This window comes from Entelurus aequoreus, linkage group LG03 (genome assembly GCF_033978785.1).
Source record: "Entelurus aequoreus isolate RoL-2023_Sb linkage group LG03, RoL_Eaeq_v1.1, whole genome shotgun sequence".
NCBI classification, from domain to species: domain Eukaryota; kingdom Metazoa; phylum Chordata; class Actinopteri; order Syngnathiformes; family Syngnathidae; genus Entelurus; species Entelurus aequoreus.
Genome location: NC_084733.1, coordinates 42,520,485 through 42,540,493, shown reverse-complemented (window position 1 = coordinate 42,540,493; position 20,009 = coordinate 42,520,485). Strand labels below are relative to the sequence as shown.

The window sequence follows — 20,009 nt, the reverse complement described above, 5'->3', positions numbered from 1 at the left end:
AGTGGACACACAGAGAGAGATCAGAAAGTATAAGAAAAAGTATAAGAAAAAGTGTCTACATTTGATTATTTACATTTGATTATTTACAATCCTGGATTGATTCACAGCTGAGTGTGAAGCGACTGGGTGAGAATCAGAACCTCCAAGACCGAGTCCATGGTTCTTGCCCGGAAAAGGGTGGAGTGCCATCTCCGGGTTGCGGAGGAGACACTGCCCCAGGTGGAGGAGTTCAAGTACCTCGGAGTCTTGTTCACGAGTGAGGGAAGAGTGGATCGTGAGATCGACAGGCGGATCGGTGCGGCGTCTTTAGTAATGCGGACGCTGTATCGATCCGTTGTGGTGAAGAAGGAGCTGAGCCAGAAGGCAAAGCTCTCAATTTACCGGTCGATCTACGTTCCCATCCTCACCTATGGTCATGAGCTTTGGGTTATGACCGAAAGGACAAGATCACGGGTACAAGCGGCCGAAATGAGTTTCCTCCGCCGGGTGGCGGGGCTCTCCCTTAGAGATAGGGTGAGAAGCTCTGCCATCCGGGAGGAGCTCAAAGTAAAGCCGCTGCTCCTCCACATGGAGAGGAGCCAGATGAGGTGGTTTGGGCATCTGGTCAGGATGCCACCCGAACGCCTCCCTAGGGAGGTGTTTAGGGCACGTCCGACCGGTAGGAGGCCACGGGGAAGACCCAGGACATGTTGGGAAGACTATGTCTCCCGGCTGGCCTGGGAACGCCTCGGGATCCCCCGGGAAGAGCTGGACGAAGTGGCTGGGGAGAGGGAAGTCTGGGCTTCCCTGCTTAGGCTGCGGCCCCCGCGACCCGACCTCGGATAAGCGGAAGAAGATGGATGGATGGATGGATGGATATTTACAATCCGAAGAGGTATGATGTGGAAGGGAGGGGTTAGTTTAGGGTTGAAGTTGCCTGGAGGTATTCTTTTAGTGCGGTTTTGAAGGAGGATAGAGATGCCCTTTCTTTTACACCTGTTGGGAGCGCATTCCACATTGATGTGGCATAGAAAGAGAATGAGTTAAGACCTTTGTTAGATCGGAATCCGGGTTTAACGTGGTTAGTGGAGCTCCCTCTGGTGTTGTGGTTATGGCGGTCATTTACATTAAGGAAGTAGTTTGACATGTACTTCGGTATCAGGGAGGTGTAGCGGATTTTATAGACTAGGTTCAGTGAAAGTTGTTTTACTCTGTCCTCCACCCTGTGCCAGCCCACTTTGGAGAAGTGGGTAGGAGTACCTTTCAATGCTCAAATCAAAATGATAATGCTAACATTAGCTATCGGAAATGTGCGTGGTAGCAATAAATATCCACCAGCTTGATAGATTTCAGTTCCACACTGACACGACAAGCCGCGCAACAAACTCAAAAGTACTGTATAAAGAAAAAACAATGCAATGACTGCAAACCGCAATTATAAAGTTTGAGTAAAATATGTAGGTTCCTACTGTGGAAAGATCAGTCATACTGAATCATTGTGGTATTGTCGTGTCAGTCTGTATGTACATGACAGTAGTGTCTGACGATTTGCAACACTATGTACTGGTCCTCATGGGAAATGTGGTCTTCTTTTATGCAAAACACTACCGCTTTGGTCCACTGGCAAAGCCAAAATCAACCAAAACTGAAAGTTCTAAAGTGGGTCTTTAACAAAAACAAAAAAAGGATTTTGAAAAAATATTATATATTGACATATACACTCTGATTGGTTGATTGATTGAAACGTTTATTAGTAGATTGCACAGTGAAGTACATAGTCCGTACAATTGACCACTAAATGGTAAAACCCGAATAAGTATTTCAACTTGTTTAAGTCGGGGTCCACTTAAGTTGATTCATGATACAGATATATACTATCAAATATATACTGACATCATAATACAGTCATCACACAAGATAATCATCAGAGTATATACATTAAATTATTTACATTATTTACAATTCGGGGTGTTGGATATGGAGGGGGGTTAGGTTTGGTTGGTATCAACACTTCAGTCATCAACAATCAACATCAACAATTTTATCATCAGAGAAATGGACATTGAAACAGTGTAGGACTGACTTGGTAGGATATGTACAGCAAGTAGTGGACATAGAGAGAGAGAGATCAGAAAGTATAAGAAAATGTGTCTACATTTGATTATTTACATTTGATTATTTACAATCCGAAGAGGTATTATGTGGAAGGGAGGGTGTTAGTTTAGGGTTGTAGTTGCCTGGAGGTGTTCTTTTAGTGCGGTTTTGAAGGAGGATAGAGATGTCCTTTCTTTTACACCTGATGGGAGTGCATTCCACATTGATGTGGCATAGAAAGAGAATGAGTTAAGACCTTTGTTAGTTCGGAATCTGGGTTTAACGTGGTTAGTGGAGCTCCCTCTGGTGTTGTGGTTATGGCGGTTATTTACGTTAAGGAAGTAGTTTGACATGTACTTCGGTATCAGGGAGGTGTAGCGGATTTTATAGACTAAGCTCAGTGCAAGTTGTTTTACTCTGTCCTCCACCCTGAGCCAGCCCACTTTGGAGAAGTGGATAGGAGTGAGGTGTGATCTGGGGTGGAGGTCTAGATGTAATCTGACTAGCTTGTTCTGGGATGTTTGGAGTCTAGATTTGAGGGATTTGGAGGTGCTAGGGTACCAGGAGGTGCATGCGTAATCGAAAAAGGGTTGAACGAGAGTTCCCGCTAGAATCTTCATGGTGCTTTTGTTGACCAGAGAGGAGATTCTGTAGAGAAATCTCATTCGTTGGTTGACCTTTTTGATTACCTTGGTTGCCATTTTATCACAGGAAAGATTAGCCTCTAGAATGGAACCTAGGTAGGTGACCTCATCTTTCCTGGTGATAACAATGTCACCCACTTTTATAGTGAAGTCATTGACTTTCTTAAGGTTGATGTGGGACCCAAATAGGATGGGTTCCGTTTTACCCGAGTGTTTGGATAGCTTGTTGTCAGCGAGCCAGGTGCAAATTCTACAGAGATCAGCACTGAGGATTTTCTCCACCTGTGGCTTGTCCTTGCCGGATACCAGCAGGGCCGAGTCATCCGCAAACAAAAACAATTCACAGTCGCATGCTGATGACATGTCGTTTATGTATATTAGGAACAGTAATGGCCCTAATATACTGCCTTGGGGGACTCCACAGCTTACTGAGAGGGGGTTGGGGGGGAGACATGGTGCCATTCACCTCTACCACCTGTTTCCTCCCCTCCAAGTAAGATTGCATCCAGCTCAATGAGGTTTTATCAAATCTGATTGCTCTGAGCTTATCCAACAGTATAATGTGGTTAACAGTGTCAAATGCTTTCTGAAGGTCCAGCATGACCATGCAGCAGTATTTGCCCGCGTCCACCTCATGTTTGATGTGGTCGGTCAGATAGAGAAGGCATGTGTCAGTGGGGTGGTTAGTTCTGAAGCCGGATTGGAATTTGTACATGAGTTTATTAGTGGCAAGGTAACTATCGAACTGTTCATAAACTATTTTTTCCATTACTTTCGAAATGGAACTGAGAATAGAAACAGGTCGGTAGTTGCAAGGTTTCAATTTGCTTCCTTTTTTAAAGAGGGGAGTTACTCTTGCTATCTTAAAATCTTTTGGTACTTGGCCTTGAGAAATTGAGATGTTTATTATGTGCGTGATGATAGGGGCAATGGTGGAGGCAGAGTCCCTGAGGAATCTGGAGGGGATATAGTCAAGGCCGGTGGCCTTGTTTGGGTGGAGCGCGCTCAATTTTTTAATCAACTCGTCAGCTGAGACCATTTCTAATTTGAAATTGTTGTTGGATACTCCTAGCTTTCTGTAGAAGGCTTTAATGTCTTCTACACCAATGCGACCAGAGTGGTGGGACAGCTTGTTGACTAGAGTTGTGGCTATGCTGGTGAAAAAGGTGTTAAGTCTGCTTACTACCTCCATTTTGACTGTAATGAGGGAGTCACCCTCCTTGATGTTGATGTTGGTTAGTCTGGTTTTAAGTTTTTGGCTGCAAACAGGAAGCTGGTTGTTGAGGATTTTCCAGAGCTCACGTGGCTTATTTGTGTTTTACTTTATTTTGTCGGTAATGTAATTTTTTTTTAAGGATTTAGTCAGGTTGGTTGTCTTATTTCTTAATTTATTGCATTGCTTTTTGAGTGTTGAAAGGAGTGATTTGAGGTTGTTATTATTGGGTTGGTAATCTACTTCAGTTTTGCACTTTTGGTATTCGGAGTATTTTCTGTCTCTGTCTTTTATGGCAGCTAATAGGTCCGGATTCATCCATGGTTCAGAGCGGGCTTTGATCCTGACTGTTTTCACGGGAGCCATGTCGTTTAGTATCATTAGGAACGCTGTTTTGAAGCGATCCCAAGCATCATCGACCATGTTGCTTGCGAGCACAGGGGACCAGTCCCACTCACCTAATTTTAGGTTGAAATTATCACTGGAGTATTTTTTAAGGGATCTGGATTGGGCTGTTATGTGGCCGTTGGCTTTGGGTTTAGCTATTTTGCGGGTGCAGAAGGTTAGATAGTGGTCGCTAAGCCCACAGATCATGACCCCACTATTTTTTATTTTAGGCCGGTCTGAAGTGAGAATGAGATCTATGGTTGATTAGGTGGAATCAAACACCCTTGTAGGTAGTGTTATTAGCTGGGAAAGACCGTGTAGATTACAAAGCTTGCTGTAAGATCCGAAGACAGGTGCATCTCTGCGTTGAATATCTGTGTTCAGATCTCCAGTTATAATTTTCTCCACGTTGTCTACCCCAGCCAAGCACTCCTCGAGAGCCTCGCGGGCTTAGGTGTACCTGATATCAAAGACCAGGTTTTGATGAAGACGCCCCTCTTATATATACAGGTATATATATATGTATATATATATATATTGATCATATACTGATAATACCCTTGGTATCGACAGCACCGATTTATTGATAGATCCGCTCTTCTCTTACGTGTCGTGTACTGGCTGCGACAATGCTGGCACATCAACAGCTGTTGTTATATCATCCTCTCTCTAGTTTAGACTCTTATTAATCTACTTGTTTATGTCCTGTTAATAGCTGCAACATGGTTCCCTTTGTACATCTAAAATTTACTAAGCACTTATTTCTTGGTGTTGTTTAAAGCTATCTCAGCAGTTAGCTTACCAATTAGCAGAGGTGGGACCAAGTCATTGCTTTGCAAGTCACAAGTAAGTCTCAAGTCTTTGCCCTCAAGTCTCGAGTCAAGTCCCGAGTCAAGACAGGCAAGTCCCGAGTCAAGTCCAAAGTCAAGACTGGAAAGTCTCAAGTCAAGTCCCAAGTCCTGCATTTTGAATTTTGAGTCCTTTCAAGTCCTTTTAACCACAGACTAATATATTTACACAGATTGTGTATGCTTTTAAAACGCTGTATTTATTTATTAAAACAAGTGCATTTGAAATTGCAGGAAAAAAATAGTGCTGACATTGCACTTCATAATAGCACTATTATCCAGTCATTTTAAACATTTAACTCATTCCTTTACAGAATAAACACATTTGAAAAAACAAGTGCAACTGTACTTATTTGCACAAAAGTGTTAACATTGTATTTCCATGGCATATTGCATTGTAACTAGTTCCACAGCAGTTTCTATCCTGTTCTTACCTGATCTCATCTCATACTGAATGTGTGTTGATGTGTGCGTACATATGAAAAACATAACAAAAACATGAACAAAACAATGAACAGAGTTGTACTTTTTAGATGTCAGGGCCCTATGCAATATGTACACATATTCTTAAAGGCCTACTGAAATGATTTTTTTTTTATTTAAACGGGGATAGCAGATCTATTCTATGTGTCATACTTGATCATTTCGCGATATTGCCATATTTTTGCTGAAAGGATTTAGTATAGAACAACGACGATAAAGATTGCAACTTTTGGTATCTGATCAAAAAAAGGCTTGCCCCTACCGGAAGTAGCGTGACGTAGTCAGTTGAACATATACGCAAAGTTCCCTATTGTTTACAATGATGGCCGCATGAAGTGAGAGAGATTCGGACCGAGAAAGCGACAATTTCCCCATTAATTTGAGCGAGGGTGAAAGATGTGTGGATGAGTAAAGTGCAAGTGAAGGACTAGTGGGGAGTTGAAGCTATTCAGATAGGGAAGATGCTGTGAGAGCCGGGGGTGACCTGATATTCAGCTGGGAATGACTACAACAGTAAATAAACACAAGACATATATATACTCTATTAGCCACAACACAACCAGGCTTATATTTAATATGCCACAAATTAATCCTGCATAAAAACACCTGCGTGTTTGTTACGCTAGCTCCTAGCTCCTCTGCTAGCTCCTAGCTCCATAGAACACGCCAATACAATTCAAACACCTGATCAACACACACAATCACTCAGCCCAAAAGACCGTTCACCTAACCCAAGGTTCATAAAGCTTATATATTTTTAAAAAGTTACGTACGTGACGCGCACATACGGTCAAGCTGTCAAATGTTTAGCAGCCAAGGCTGCATACTCACGGTACCTGATATTCAGCTGGGAATGACTACAACAGTAAATAAACACAAGACATATATATACTCTATTAGCCACAACACAACCAGGCTTATATTTAATATGCCACAAATTAATCCTGCATAAAAACACCTGCGTGTTTGTTACGCTAGCTCCTAGCTCCTCTGCTAGCTCCTAGCTCCATAGAACACGCCAATACAATTCAAACACCTGATCAACACACACAATCACTCAGCCCAAAAGACCGTTCACCTAACCCAAGGTTCATAAAGCTTATATATTTTTAAAAAGTTACGTACGTGACACGCACATACGGTCAAGCTGTCAAATGTTTAGCAGCCAAGGCTGCATACTCACGGTACCTGATATTCAGCTGGGAATGACTACAACAGTAAATAAACACAAGACATATATATACTCTATTAGCCACAACACAACCAGGCTTATATTTAATATGCCACAAATTAATCCTGCATAAAAACACCTGCGTGTTTGTTACGCTAGCTCCTAGCTCCTCTGCTAGCTCCTAGCTCCATAGAACACGCCAATACAATTCAAACACCTGATCAACACACACAATCACTCAGCCCAAAAGACCGTTCACCTAACCCAAGGTTCATAAAGCTTATATATTTTTAAAAAGTTACGTACGTGACACGCACATACGGTCAAGCTGTCAAATGTTTAGCAGCCAAGGCTGCATACTCACGGTACCTGATATTCAGCTGGGAATGACTACAACAGTAAATAAACACAAGACATATATATACTCTATTAGCCACAACACAACCAGGCTTATATTTAATATGCCACAAATTAATCCTGCATAAAAACACCTGCGTGTTTGTTATGCTAGCTCCTATGCTAGCTCCTAGCTCCATAGAACACGCCAATACAATTCAAACACCTGAACACACAATCACTCAGCCCAAAAGATCGTTCACCTAACCCAAGGTTCATAAAGCTTATATATTTTTAAAAAGTTACGTACATACGCAAAAAAAAGTTGCGCACATACGGTCAAGCGATCAAATGTTTAGAAGCCAAAGCTGCATTCTCACAGTAGCACGTCTGCGTCTTTGTCATCCAAATCAAAGTAATCCTGGTAAGAGTCTGTGTTGTCCCAGTTCTCTACAGGCGTCTGTGTATCGAAGTCAAAAGTCCTCCTGGTTAGAGTCTCTGTTATCCGAGTTCTTCCATCTTGACTGCATCTTCCGGGAATGTAAACAAAGAAGCGCCGGCTGTGTACTGTTGTCGCTGACTACGTTCGAAAAATACGTCCATTTCGCACCGACAACTTTCTTCTTTGCTTGCTCAGCTTCCTTCTCCATAATGCAATGAACATGATTGCAACAGATTCACGAACACAGATGTCCAGAATACTGTGGAATTATGAAATGAAAACAGAGCTTTTTCGTATTAGCTTCAATGTGGAAGGCATACCCGTGTTCGCCGGTCTACGTCACGCGCATACGTCATCCTCAGAGGCGTTTCGAACCGGAAGTTTAGCTGCAAATTTAAAATGTCACTTTATAAGTTAACCCGGCCGTATTGGCATGTGTTATAATGTTAAGATTTCATCATTGATATATAAACTATCAGACTGCGTGGTCGGTAGTAGTGGGTTTCAGTAGGCCTTTAATATAGTATACATTTTAACTGACCTTTATTTGACTATGTTTGTGTTTTTGTAGGTGGCTAAAATATGCGGTGCTGCTGATCGCCGTCTAACGTTACGTTACTGTGTGTGATACATTGATTAACGTAATGTTATGTATAGGTACTCCAAGATGGCGGCCCCGCGTCTCGTCTGCGCCTGTAGGCAGTAGCGCTCCATGCTGCGTACCCTTATAAGATGTCTATGGTTATAACGTTAGCAGTGAGTTTACAGCCTCACTGATTTAACTACACAGCAAATAAAAGTCACGTTACTTAGCCAATAAACGTTAGCTTCCATTCAAAACTTACCCTTCTTTGTGCATCTTCAAATGTCGAACGAAGTTGGAAGTTGTTATGTCTCCGTCTGTAATATTCGAACTGCATGATTTGCATAGGGCTATTCGTTTTTTGTTGACCGAGTCGTAGTTTTAATACCCGAACGAAATTAACTTTGGCATAATTGTTTCTCACTGCCGCATTGTTTGACAATTCTTCTTCATTGGTTGTCCTGCAATTTGATTGGATGAGAGCTTTGGGATGAAAACAGCGTAGATCTAATTTGATTGGCTGTTGTAATGAGAGCACACCAGCTGACAGGAACAACACGCTGATAGACACAGACAAAGAAAAGGAAAAATACGGAGCGGCGCGCTCCCAAATAACTTTTTAATCTTTGGGTTTTGGGGAAAGTAGCAAGTCATGTCAAGTCAAAAGGCTCAAGTCCAAGTGAAGTCACAAGTCATTGATGTTAAAGTCTAAGTCGAGTTGCAAGTCTCTTTACATTTTGTCAAGTCGAGTCCAAAGTCATCAAATTCATGACTCGAGTCTGACTCGAGTCCAAGTCATGTGACTCGAGTCCACACCTCTGCCAATTAGCATGCCTGCTTCTGGCTTGCTTCTCAGTAAATAACATGTTTAGCCTCGTCTACCTGTGATACTGATACATAAATACTAAGAAATGCAGTTTATTTTCTGCAATGGAGGTGATTATTATTATCTTAGTGCAGTGATTCTCAAGTATATTCTGTTACACTCCCCTAGGAAGAAGAAAATATTTTGCGCCTCCCCACTCTCTGCTGCGACTATAAATAGTCTATAAAACTGTTATAAGTACACCTATGCATAACATTGTATCCTTACTGACATTAAAGAGAGAAAAAAAGAAACAAATATAGATCAACTTACAACAAACGATAACTTTATAAACATGTTTTAGTCAGTAGCAGAAAAGATTTAAAGGCCTACTGAAACCCACTACTACCGACCACGCAGTCTGATAGTTTATATATCAATGATGAAATCTTAACATTGCAACACATGCCAATACGGCCGGGTTAACTTATAAAGTGCAATTTTAAATTTCCCGCTAAACTTCCGGTTGAAAACGTCTTTGGATGATGACGTATAAAACAGAAGTATCGGTACCTCATTGAATTCAATACAAAATAGCTCTGTTTTCATCTCATAATTCCACAGTATTCTGGACATCTGTGTTGGTGAATATTTTGCAATTTGTTTAATGAACAATGAAGACTGCAAAGAAGAAAGTTGTAGGTGGGATCGGTGTATTAGCGGCGGACTACAGCAACACAACCAGGAAGACTTTGACTCGGATAGCAGACGCGCTAGCCGACGCTAGCCACCGACCGCACGGATGATCGTGGTGAAGTCCTTCGTCCTTCCGTCGATCGCTGGAACGCAGGTGAGCACGGGTGTTGATGAGCAGATGAGGGCTGGCTGGCGTAGGTGGAGCACTAATGTTTTTATCATAGCTCTGTGAGGTCTCGTTATACTAAGTTAGCTTCAATGGCGTCGTTAGCAACAGCATTTTTAAGCTTCGCCAAGCTGGAAAGCATAAACCGTGTATTTACATGTCCCTGGTTTAATAGTATTGTTGATCTTCTGTCTATCCTTCCAGTCAGGGATTTATTTATTTTGTTTCTATATGCAGTTAAGCACGATGCTATCACGTTAGCTCCGTAGCTCAGTTAGCTTCAATGGCGTCGTTAGCAACAGCATTTTTAAGCTTCGCCACGCTGGAAAGCATTAACCGTGTAGTTACATGTCCCTGGTTTAATAGTATTGTTGATCTTCTGTCTATCCTTCCAGTCAGGAATTTATTTATTTTGTTTCTATATGCAGTTAAGCACGATGCTATCACATTAGCTCCGTAGCTAAAGTGTACCGCTAATGTAATGTCGTGGAGAAAAAAGTCACTGTGAATGTCCATTTCGCGTTCTCGACTCTCATTTTCAAGAGGATATAGTATCCGAGGTAGTTTAAAATACAAATCTGTGATCCACAATAGAAAAAGGAGAGAGTGTGGAATCCAATGAGCCACCTTGTACCTAAGTTACGGTTAGAGCGAAAAAAGATATGTCTTGCACTGCATTCTAGTCCTTAACTCTATTGTTCCTCATCCACAAATCTTTCATCCTCGCTCAAATTAATGGGGTAATCGTCGCTTTCTCGGTCCGAATCGCTCTAGCTGCATTGAAAACAATAGGAAAATATGAGGAGGCTATCAACTGACTACGTCCCGCTACTTCCGGTAGGGGCAAGGCTTTTTTTTATCAGATACCAAAAGTTGCGATCTTTATCGTCGTTATTCTCTACTAAATCCTTTCAGCAAAAATATGGCAATATCGCGAAATGATCAAGTATGACACATAGAATGGATCTGCTATCCCAGTAGGCCTTTAAAATGCATCAATTTGCGGGAAATTAAAAAACTAAATGTATCCATAAACGGGCAGCACGGTGGCAGAGGGGTTAGTGCGTCTGCCTCACAATACGAAGGTCCTGAGTAGTTGTGAGTTCAATCCCGGGCTCGGGATCTTTCTGTGTGGAGTTTGCATGTTCTCCCCGTGACTGCGTGGGTTCCCTCCGGGTACTCCGGCTTCCTCCCACCTCCAAAGACATGCACCTGGGGATAGGTTGATTGGCAACACTAATTTGGCCCTAGTGTGTGAATGTTGTCTGTCTATCTGTGTTGGCCCTGCGATGAGGTGGCGACTTGTCCGGGGTGTACCCCGCCTTCCGCCCGATTGTAGCTGAGATAGGCTCCAGCGCCCCCCGCGACCCCGAAGGGAATAAGCGGTAGAAAATGGATGGATGGATGGATGGATGGATGGTATCCATAGAAGCAACACTTGCTTTTTCCCCCAATTTTCATGAGTTCAACTTAAAGATCTAAAACTTTTACTATATACACAAAAGATCTATTCCTCTCAAATATTCTTCACAAATCTGTCTAAATTTATGTTAGTGAGCATATCTTCTTTGCCAAGATAATCTATCCCACCTCACAGGTGGCATATCAAGATGCTGATTAAACAGCATGATTATTGCACAGGTGTGCCTTAGGCTGCCCACAATAAAAGACCACACTGAAACGTGCAGTTTTATCACACAGCACAATGCCACAGATTTTGCAAGTTTTGGGGGAGCTTGCAGTTGGCATTGTGACTGCAGGAATTTCCACCATAACTTTTGCCTGTGAATTGAATGTTCATTTCTCTACCATAAGCAGTCTCCAAAGGCATTTCAGACAATTTGGCAGTACATCCAACCGGCCTCACAACTGAAGACCACGTTTAACCACACCAGCCCAGTACCTCCACATCCAGCAGGTGCACCTCCATGATTGTCTGAGACCAGCTACCCGGACAGCTGCTGCAGCAGTTGGTTTGGATAACCAAAGGATTTCTACACAAACTGTGAGACGTTGTCTCAGGGAAGCTCTTCTGCATGCTCGCTGTCCCCATTAGGGTCTCGACCTGACTGCAGTTTGTCGTCGTAACCTACTTGAGTTGGCAAATGCTCACATATGATGGCGCCTGGCACGTTGAAGAGGTGTTTTCTTCACAGATAAATCCCGGTTTTCACTGTTCAGGGCAAATGGCAGACTCTCATGTGGGAGAGCGGTTTGCTGCTGTCAATGTTGTGAATCGAGTGGCCCATGGTTTTGGTATGGGCAGGCGTATGTTATGGACAAAGAACGCAAGCATTTTATTGATGGCATTTTGAATGCACAGAGATACCGTGACGAGATCCTGAGGCCCATTGTTGAGCGATTCACACGAGACCATCACCTCATGTTGCAGCATGACAATGCATGGCCCCATGTTGCAAGGATCTGTATACAAATCTTGGAAGCTGAAAACATCCCAGTCCGGTGAGTATGGCCAGCATACTCACCGGACATGTGGCCCATTGAGCATATTTGGGATGCTGTGGATCGGCGTATTCGACAGCATGTTCCAGTTCCTGCCAATATCCAGCAACTACGCACAGCCATTGAAGAGGAGTGGACCAACACTCCACAGGCCACAATCAACAGCCTGATAAACTCTATGCGAAGGAGATGTGTTGCATTTTGTGAGGTAAATTGTGGCCACACCAGATACTGACTGCTTTTTTGACCCCCCCCCAGACCCCAATGAAGCAAAACTGCACATTTCAGGGTGGCCTTTTATTGTGGGCAGCCGAAGGAACACCTGCGCAATAATCATGCTGTTTAATCAGCATCTTGATATGTCACACCTGTGAGGTGGGATGGATTATCTTGGCAAAGAAGAAGTGTTCAGTAACACAAATTTAGACAGATTTGTGAACAATGTCTGAAAGGAATGGGTCTTTTTCATATATAGTAAAAGTTTTAGATCGTTGAGTTCAACTCATGAATATTGGGAGCAAAAACAAAAGTGGTTTGTTTATATTTTTGTTCAGTATATAACAATTTTTTGACCGATTTGATCCATTTGATACTGAAAGTGAAATTAAATAAACTTAATAAATAAAAAATTCCAATTGATCAGCAAATTTACATCAGCAGCACTTTAACCCAGGGGTCGGCAACCCAAAATGTTGAAAGAGCCATATTGGACCAAAAATTCCCCCAAAAAATCTGTTTGGAGCCGCAAGAATTAAGCGATTTATATCAGTCTTATAATGAAGGTAACACATTATGTGTCTATATTAGGTATAATAGCCTACTATCAAAATGACTATGTGTCCCAAGCTGACACAAATCTTCATTGACAGAAAAGTTTAAATGTATTATTTATTTTATACATTCTTACAACATTGGAAAACATTAGTAAAACGTAGGCTTCTCAGAGAGTGAGATAATTCCTGAAAATTACTGGCTTAGAATTACCAAAGGTATAGATGTGTGCGTCCAAGTTAAAGGAAATGGCAGGCTGTCTTTGTCTAAGGGACTTATTACAATATTTGCAAGCTGAGTAACGTTTGCGGTGCTCTATAACAACATGGCACACAACCAGATATGCAGCCAATACTCCATACAGATAATGTGTCACAAGACAAGCAAATATAAATTAAATACACACAGGTAAAGGAAATTAAATTATCTCAAATATACCTACAAACGAGGAATAAGGATGCAATATGTACATACAGCTAACCTAAATAGCATGTTAGCATCGATTAGCTTGCAGCCATGCAGTGACCAAATATGCCTGATTAGCACTTCACATAAGTCAAAAACATCAACAAAGCTCAACTTTGTGCATTTATACACAGCATACAACGTTTGGTGGACAAAATGAGACAAAGAAGGAGTGGCATAAAACACAGCGTGTGGCAGGGTCGGAGAAATTTGTACATGTAAACAAACTACGGTGAGTTCAAGGGCCGCCAAAATTAGCAGGACAAAACGGCACTTACCAAATACTGTCATCAGTGAAACATGTTTAATATAAACAGTGGGATTTCTAACAATTAAGGAGGTTTGTGTCATGTTTTTCCTCCTACAGAAACCATATTAAAACAAAAATTATATTTTTCCCCCACCTTTTTCCATTTTCATACATTTTTGAAAAAACTCCAGGGAACCACCAAGGCGGCGCTAAAGAGCTGCATGCAGCTTTAGAGCCGCAGGTTGCCGAAATGAGGGAGCTACAATTAATGGTTACAATGAGCATGTATAAGTGCATACAGTATAAGTATGATACTGCATAATATTGATAAAGCATGTTTCCTGGGGTCACACACGCCCCTTCAGGCATCCATTGATCACCAAAAACAGCACCGCCCAAACTGGATGTTGTAATGACGTAAGCAATATTAATGAAATTGTCTGGAGTGGAGGCAACATGTCTGCGATGTGGACGTATTTTAATAAATCTGAGATATACCCACAGACACTGATCAACAAAAGGTGCTATGTGCAAATATTAAGAGGACAGTGGCGGCTTTTAAGAGAAGGAAATGCAGTTGGAGCAGCAGCGTGAAGCAAAAGTGACATCAGGTTCGAAGCACCTTTTGCTGTTCGTCGCGGACATCGAGCGACAGAAGTAAAGCTACTCTAAACACGAGAACAGTCTCCAATAACACCAGAAAAATATGCTATGTTTGTGGCTAGTCGTTTTTAACAAAGAAAAAGTCCCTGAAAGGATTGGAGAGGTCTGTAGAAACTAGAAAAATTCTCAACAAAGTACATTGTACAATAAGCAGCAACATGAATCAATTTAAGTGGACCCCGACTTAAACAAGTTGAAAAACTTATTTTGGTGTTACCATTTAGTGGTCAATTGTACGGAATATGTACTTCACTGTGCAACCTACTAATAAAAGTCTCAATCAATCAATCAATCAATTTAAAAAAAGAGCAAAACGATATAATATAATACAAAATAATATGTTAATACTAATTAATAATAACAAAATTGTTTTTAAAAATATATGTATATTCTTTCTGGTAAATAATGGATATAGTGTGTTGTCATGCTTATGAGATGCAATGCAAGTGTGTAAACCACAGTACCATTATTATTGTTTGCCATTAATGGCTGTGGTGGTGATGGAAATGATGAGTGATAACAGTGATTTGTTTGTTTGTTGTTGTAAAATGTTTTTAATCACCGTTATTGACATTAGTATTGTTATTATTATTGATACCGTGGTTGATATTATTCATTTGTGTTGACCTTTTTTTAGTGTCATGTTTGTGTTATCTAAATAGCTCTGTGGAGTTCCTTGGAGTGTTGTGGAACTGGAATTGGTTTGGAGTTGAGAGTGTTCTATACATTATTATTTTATTAAATAAAATATATGCATCATCACATATCTTGCAAATTGTATGGTGATGTTATATTAACCCGGTCCAACAAAACTATAGCAACACCCCCACCGCCACAGGTATGTTAGCAATCGTAGGGAAACACTGAATTGTTTTCTTTGGTTTGTGAAAAGACAATAAACCAAATGTTACATACCTGTCACACCTATCGTGAGGGGTTTTCTTAGACCCATTTGACTTGAAAGTAGTGACAAGGCCACACCAGCTTCCTTCACTCTCAGGATTATCATCTTCCTCCGGCTCCGATTGTGTCAGAGAAATGGACAGGTCACTTACATTGCTCTCGGACAACTGCGCATCAGAGCTTAAACTAATACTCCTAGATATGCCTGAATGATGAAAAAAATTTAAAAACATGTTTTGAATTCCACAATACCAACATAAATGTGAGAGTAAGAAATACCCCCGAAGTAAAAAGATAACATTTAAACAGATTTCAAACCTGGGGCATTCATGACTTCTTTTCTTCCAGAGGTTTCAGGCATCAAATGGCTAAAACCTCTTCCTAAATCTCCCTTTAAGGGCGCCTGAGGAGCAATTTCTTCTGAGTTAGCATATTCAGCAGGGGGATTCTTGAGCTTCATTGACTTATTGCTGCTGCCTAGAGATAGAGTCCTTTGGGGACTCTTCAAGGTTACCAGGGGAGCAGGTTCTTGTCCATCCTCATTGGCAAAAAGCGTGTTGCCAGGTACTATTGTTGTAGCGCAACTAGATTGAGGAGTTACTGACATTTTTGTGTGTTTGTCTCTCAAATTGCAGCCGTCGGAAGAATTGTCTGAAGCTGAAATTTCATCTGATAAATGTGCTTGATTGACAGCAGCATCCTCTCTGACAACTTCAGAGTCCTTCAAAAGGCCACTTGGTGGTCGTTCGAGAGAGTGCGTGCTCCGTTTGGGTGAATGGTGCAATGTTTGGTGTGAAAGTATACGGGACCCTTTGGTTTGGCGGCCCATCGAAATGACCGTAGGTGCTTTTGTAAAATCATCTGCTATGTGAAGGACCGAGCTGTCTTTGCAATTGCGTTGTGTAGGTTTCAGCTGTAAACATAAAGAAATAAAGTGCATTAGCCCACATTTTTGCACCAATGTATTTTTTTTAAGTTGCAACTGATGGAGCACTTGTGAAATACCCAAGTCAAGTTAATGAAGCATATTTTAAATTTTTCATCTTAGGTATTGTAAATAACCACTTCAGAATTTGAATGAGTGACGCTTATTCAGGCCAAGGTCAGAACTATTCACAACATATTTTAGAAAAATGTCTCGCGATCAATGTTTTAACTTTTAATCTTATTAGAAATCCTTTACACAAGTTTTGATTCATGTCAAAGTCACCAAAACAGAATGTGAGTGAGGCAAAAATTCTCCCTTCCAAACATAACAAAAAGAATGGCTTCTGTTTCTTTTCTGATAAGCGTCTTAAATACCAGTTAGCTGCTTAATAACATTCACTGTAAACCATGCAGCCTGCCCAGCAGATCCACAAAGTAGCTACAAAAAAAAGAGGAAAAGTTAATTTCTTGGCTGAGTGATTCCATCGGTAGCTGCAGGGCAAAGTAGAAAGTGTCTCACTAAAGTAGCAATTGATTCTTCTATCAATCTGCAGCACGCGTGTGCTCTTCCAAGGAAAGTATTAAATATGAAAATCATATCCCGTTATCATCTGTCTCCAGCTTTCAGCCCGGTAAGCTTTCCTTAATGAATGCTGCAGCCTGAGGGACATGCACACTGCCAGCCAATGGCTTGTATGCATAATGGAGCAACGGTACCATTTTACTCATTACAATATCGACAAACTGAAGATGGGGGGGTTGGTTTTGCACAGTTACAAGTGACTGCTCGAGACAGCATGCTCCAAGTTATTATGAGATGTCTTAGACATTTCATCTGAAAGAGCTTTAACTGCTTTAAACTAAGGGAGAAAGCCGCTACGGGTTTGAACTGCATCGCTTGTACAGATGAACCGGTGAGGATTAGACACCTGTGTACTTCTGACACACAGTTTAAATGTGGACTGCACAAGATTTATCATGCATAATGTGCTATATTTTACTGTAAACCTTAACAAGCAGTCACATTGGAGGGAGATTTAGGTGAGCAACATAGACAAAAGGGTGACAAAACAGAAGGAGACACAGTTAGTGAGCGTATGACCTTTCTTAGGATGGTCCATGATAAAACAAAATATGACTAATAAGTTGCATAATAATTTATACCTTTTCTTTTCCTGTTTTCATTTCTTCAATAAATCTAGCAATTTTACTTGCAAACTCAGCCTGTAAGAGAAACATGAAAAAAATTACAAATAGGGGTCACACCAAATAAAATAAAAGCATGGACATAAATGTTTAACTTTGACTTTCTATCAAAACAATACAAGGTTTTATGTGAGTAATGGATAATCTAAGACTAAACAAAGAGCAACCAAAATAACATATTGTAGCCTTCACAAAACATCAAGAGGAAATAAACCAACTGCTTGAAGGGAGACAACGACTAAACCTCTGGAGCCCTTCACAATCTCTATATTGGCCAATTAACTCTGTGAGTCATAATTAGACAATTTTGTTAATTTGATATTAAATTTTCAAGCTCTGTTATTTTAAGCAATAATCTGACTGGCTCTTTGTTTCCCCTCCCTCATTAATTTGCTTGTTGTGGTAAATTGCATCATTTGGAGTGTTTACTATTACATTGTCATTGCAAATAACGGTGCAAATATTTTAACTCCTTGTACAATATAATAGTTAATAACGTGCCTGAAATGTATTTATACTTAAGACTTCCTTTTTATTGTCATTCAAATTTCCTGTTTATAATAAAATATTTGAGTAACAACTTGTACAGCCTCTTTGAAAATGTTGTTACTGTTAAAAACACCACATTATGAGCTCATTTTCTATATACCGTATATTTACTATGGTGACAAACATTATCAGTGCTATATTAAACACTCTTTTAAGGGCATTAAAGAAAGCAAATGCTTTCAAGCATTCTAGCAAAGTATACAATAATTTACAGCCGAATCAAAAACCCTCTACTATGAACAATAATGTGTTGTGTGTGCGTGTCTGTGCGCATACCTTTTGTTGTTGCAAAAGGAAAAAGTCTGGGGTGTATTCCTCCATGCTAATTTGAAGGCACTCCACATCTCTCAAAAGCTCAAGGTTTCTCATTTTCGCTTGTGCTTCCCTGACACAGATTTGCTTGAGATAGCCCTTTATGTGAGAGCTGAAGGCATAAGAAAAATATTATTCCACAGAAATTATCATCAAGGATTATGTCAAAATATAAGAGCAAAGCTTGAAATTGGAAGAAAAAAAATGGTTAAGCACACTATGCTCAAAATTCAAATGTGATTATCAGTCTAAGCCAAACTGCTTATCCGTTTACATAATATGACAATAATAAGAGATACTTGTTTACATGCATGTACAGTACAAATGTATTTATTTTATGTGGCGCAGGCTTATTTCCGATTAACATATTGTTCAAAGCGGTAGAAATGCATGGATGGATGGATGGAGGGTGAATTATGAAAAATATTACGTTACGGAAGCAACTTACATTCGTTTATTATTAGGTTTGGGGTAAGAAAACAGCTGCTTTTCCAACTGTATCCTTTGTTTCTCCCTGCATAACACACACACACACACGCACATGCACACGCACGTGCGCACACACACGTCAAAAAAGGAATCGGCATAGTCTTAAACACTACTTTATCTGCAAGGTTTGTGTCAAACTAAAAGCAAATTATTAAGTAAAGCTACTATCATCGTGGCTGTTTGAACACTCACTAGATTTAGTGTAATAATTAACATTTAACCACTTAATTACACGTCTTTCTCAGTTACAGGCTGCATACGCCTTGTGTGATGAATGCAATTCCAAAATGGACTTTACGACTGCATTCATTCCATCTTGCCAACTTAGCTTAGCAAATAGCTAACTAGCTATTTCCACGGAGGCTAGCCGGTTTTGTCGGCGTTTGAAAAACAGTTAAGAAAAAATCCTTACCTTTGGTGCATGCTTTGCTGCATGGACGTTACCCTCTCCAAAAAACTGTCCCCGACGCGGGCTTCGCTTGCCATTTTGTCCTAATTCGCCGCTTATGCAAAGTCGCGACTAGCAAGAGGAGGGAGGCTAATATTTACAGTGGTTGCCATGAGGACCACTTCCCATAAGCCCCCTGGTTGGAAACAGGTCACGTGAAATTAACTGGCGGTGCAGGGAGGCTCATTGGTTGTCTCACGGGTGAAGATGTCTAGTAAGTTCCCATTGTTGTGAACGTCCCACGGAAGAGGGAGGAAACGTAGGTTGTTGCGGAAATGAGGAACGAGGATAGACGTGCATGGGGAAGGAGTTTCTACATAAATGTAGATTTATTAAAGTAAGGTCTACATTTTCTAATCGGCTTAATGGTTTACAATTATCAATCAAATCTTGGAGAATGATTAAGAGTACAAAAGCCTTTAAATTTATATATTTATTAAAAACATTTAAAGTGATTTTGTTAGTCCTTTTTGTCTTTTTTTTCTTTCCTTTTTAAAAAAAAAATATTATTATTTATTGTAATATCTGTGATATTTGCATAAGTGGACTGTGTCTTTAAGGGTTTGGGGAGCGCGCATGCGCGTGTGAGTTGGCGGAGAACTTGAGTGTGTGTGAGCGTGAGTTGTGGCTAACAGCAGCTCTTGTATGTGTGTGCGTTATCTTTTGGAACTACAACGAGTTACCGCTTGTTAATAAAGCGATTGAGCATCGCATCC

General features: G+C 40.7%; 1 protein-coding gene across 3 annotated transcripts in view; it reads right to left on the bottom strand.

Moving 5' to 3' along the window:
• The window catches only part of kiz (kizuna centrosomal protein), a 72,974-nt gene extending 53,437 nt beyond the window's left edge, over positions 1-19,537 (bottom strand). The window contains exons 1-6 of one of the 3 annotated variants that reach the window (XM_062041853.1): positions 19,258-19,537; positions 18,805-18,870; positions 18,321-18,468; positions 17,454-17,513; positions 15,681-16,275; positions 15,375-15,567 (exon numbers count right to left, since the gene is read on the bottom strand). In XM_062041853.1, coding sequence (XP_061897837.1) covers positions 15,375-15,567; positions 15,681-16,275; positions 17,454-17,513; positions 18,321-18,468; positions 18,805-18,870; positions 19,258-19,331 — 1,136 coding nt within the window. In that variant the 5' untranslated portion in view covers positions 19,332-19,537. The remainder of the gene's footprint in view (positions 1-15,374; positions 15,568-15,680; positions 16,276-17,453; positions 17,514-18,320; positions 18,469-18,804; positions 18,871-19,257) is intronic. The other 2 variants (XM_062041851.1, XM_062041852.1) reach the window with 2 other exon arrangements.
• Between the last annotated feature and the right edge of the window lie 472 nt (positions 19,538-20,009).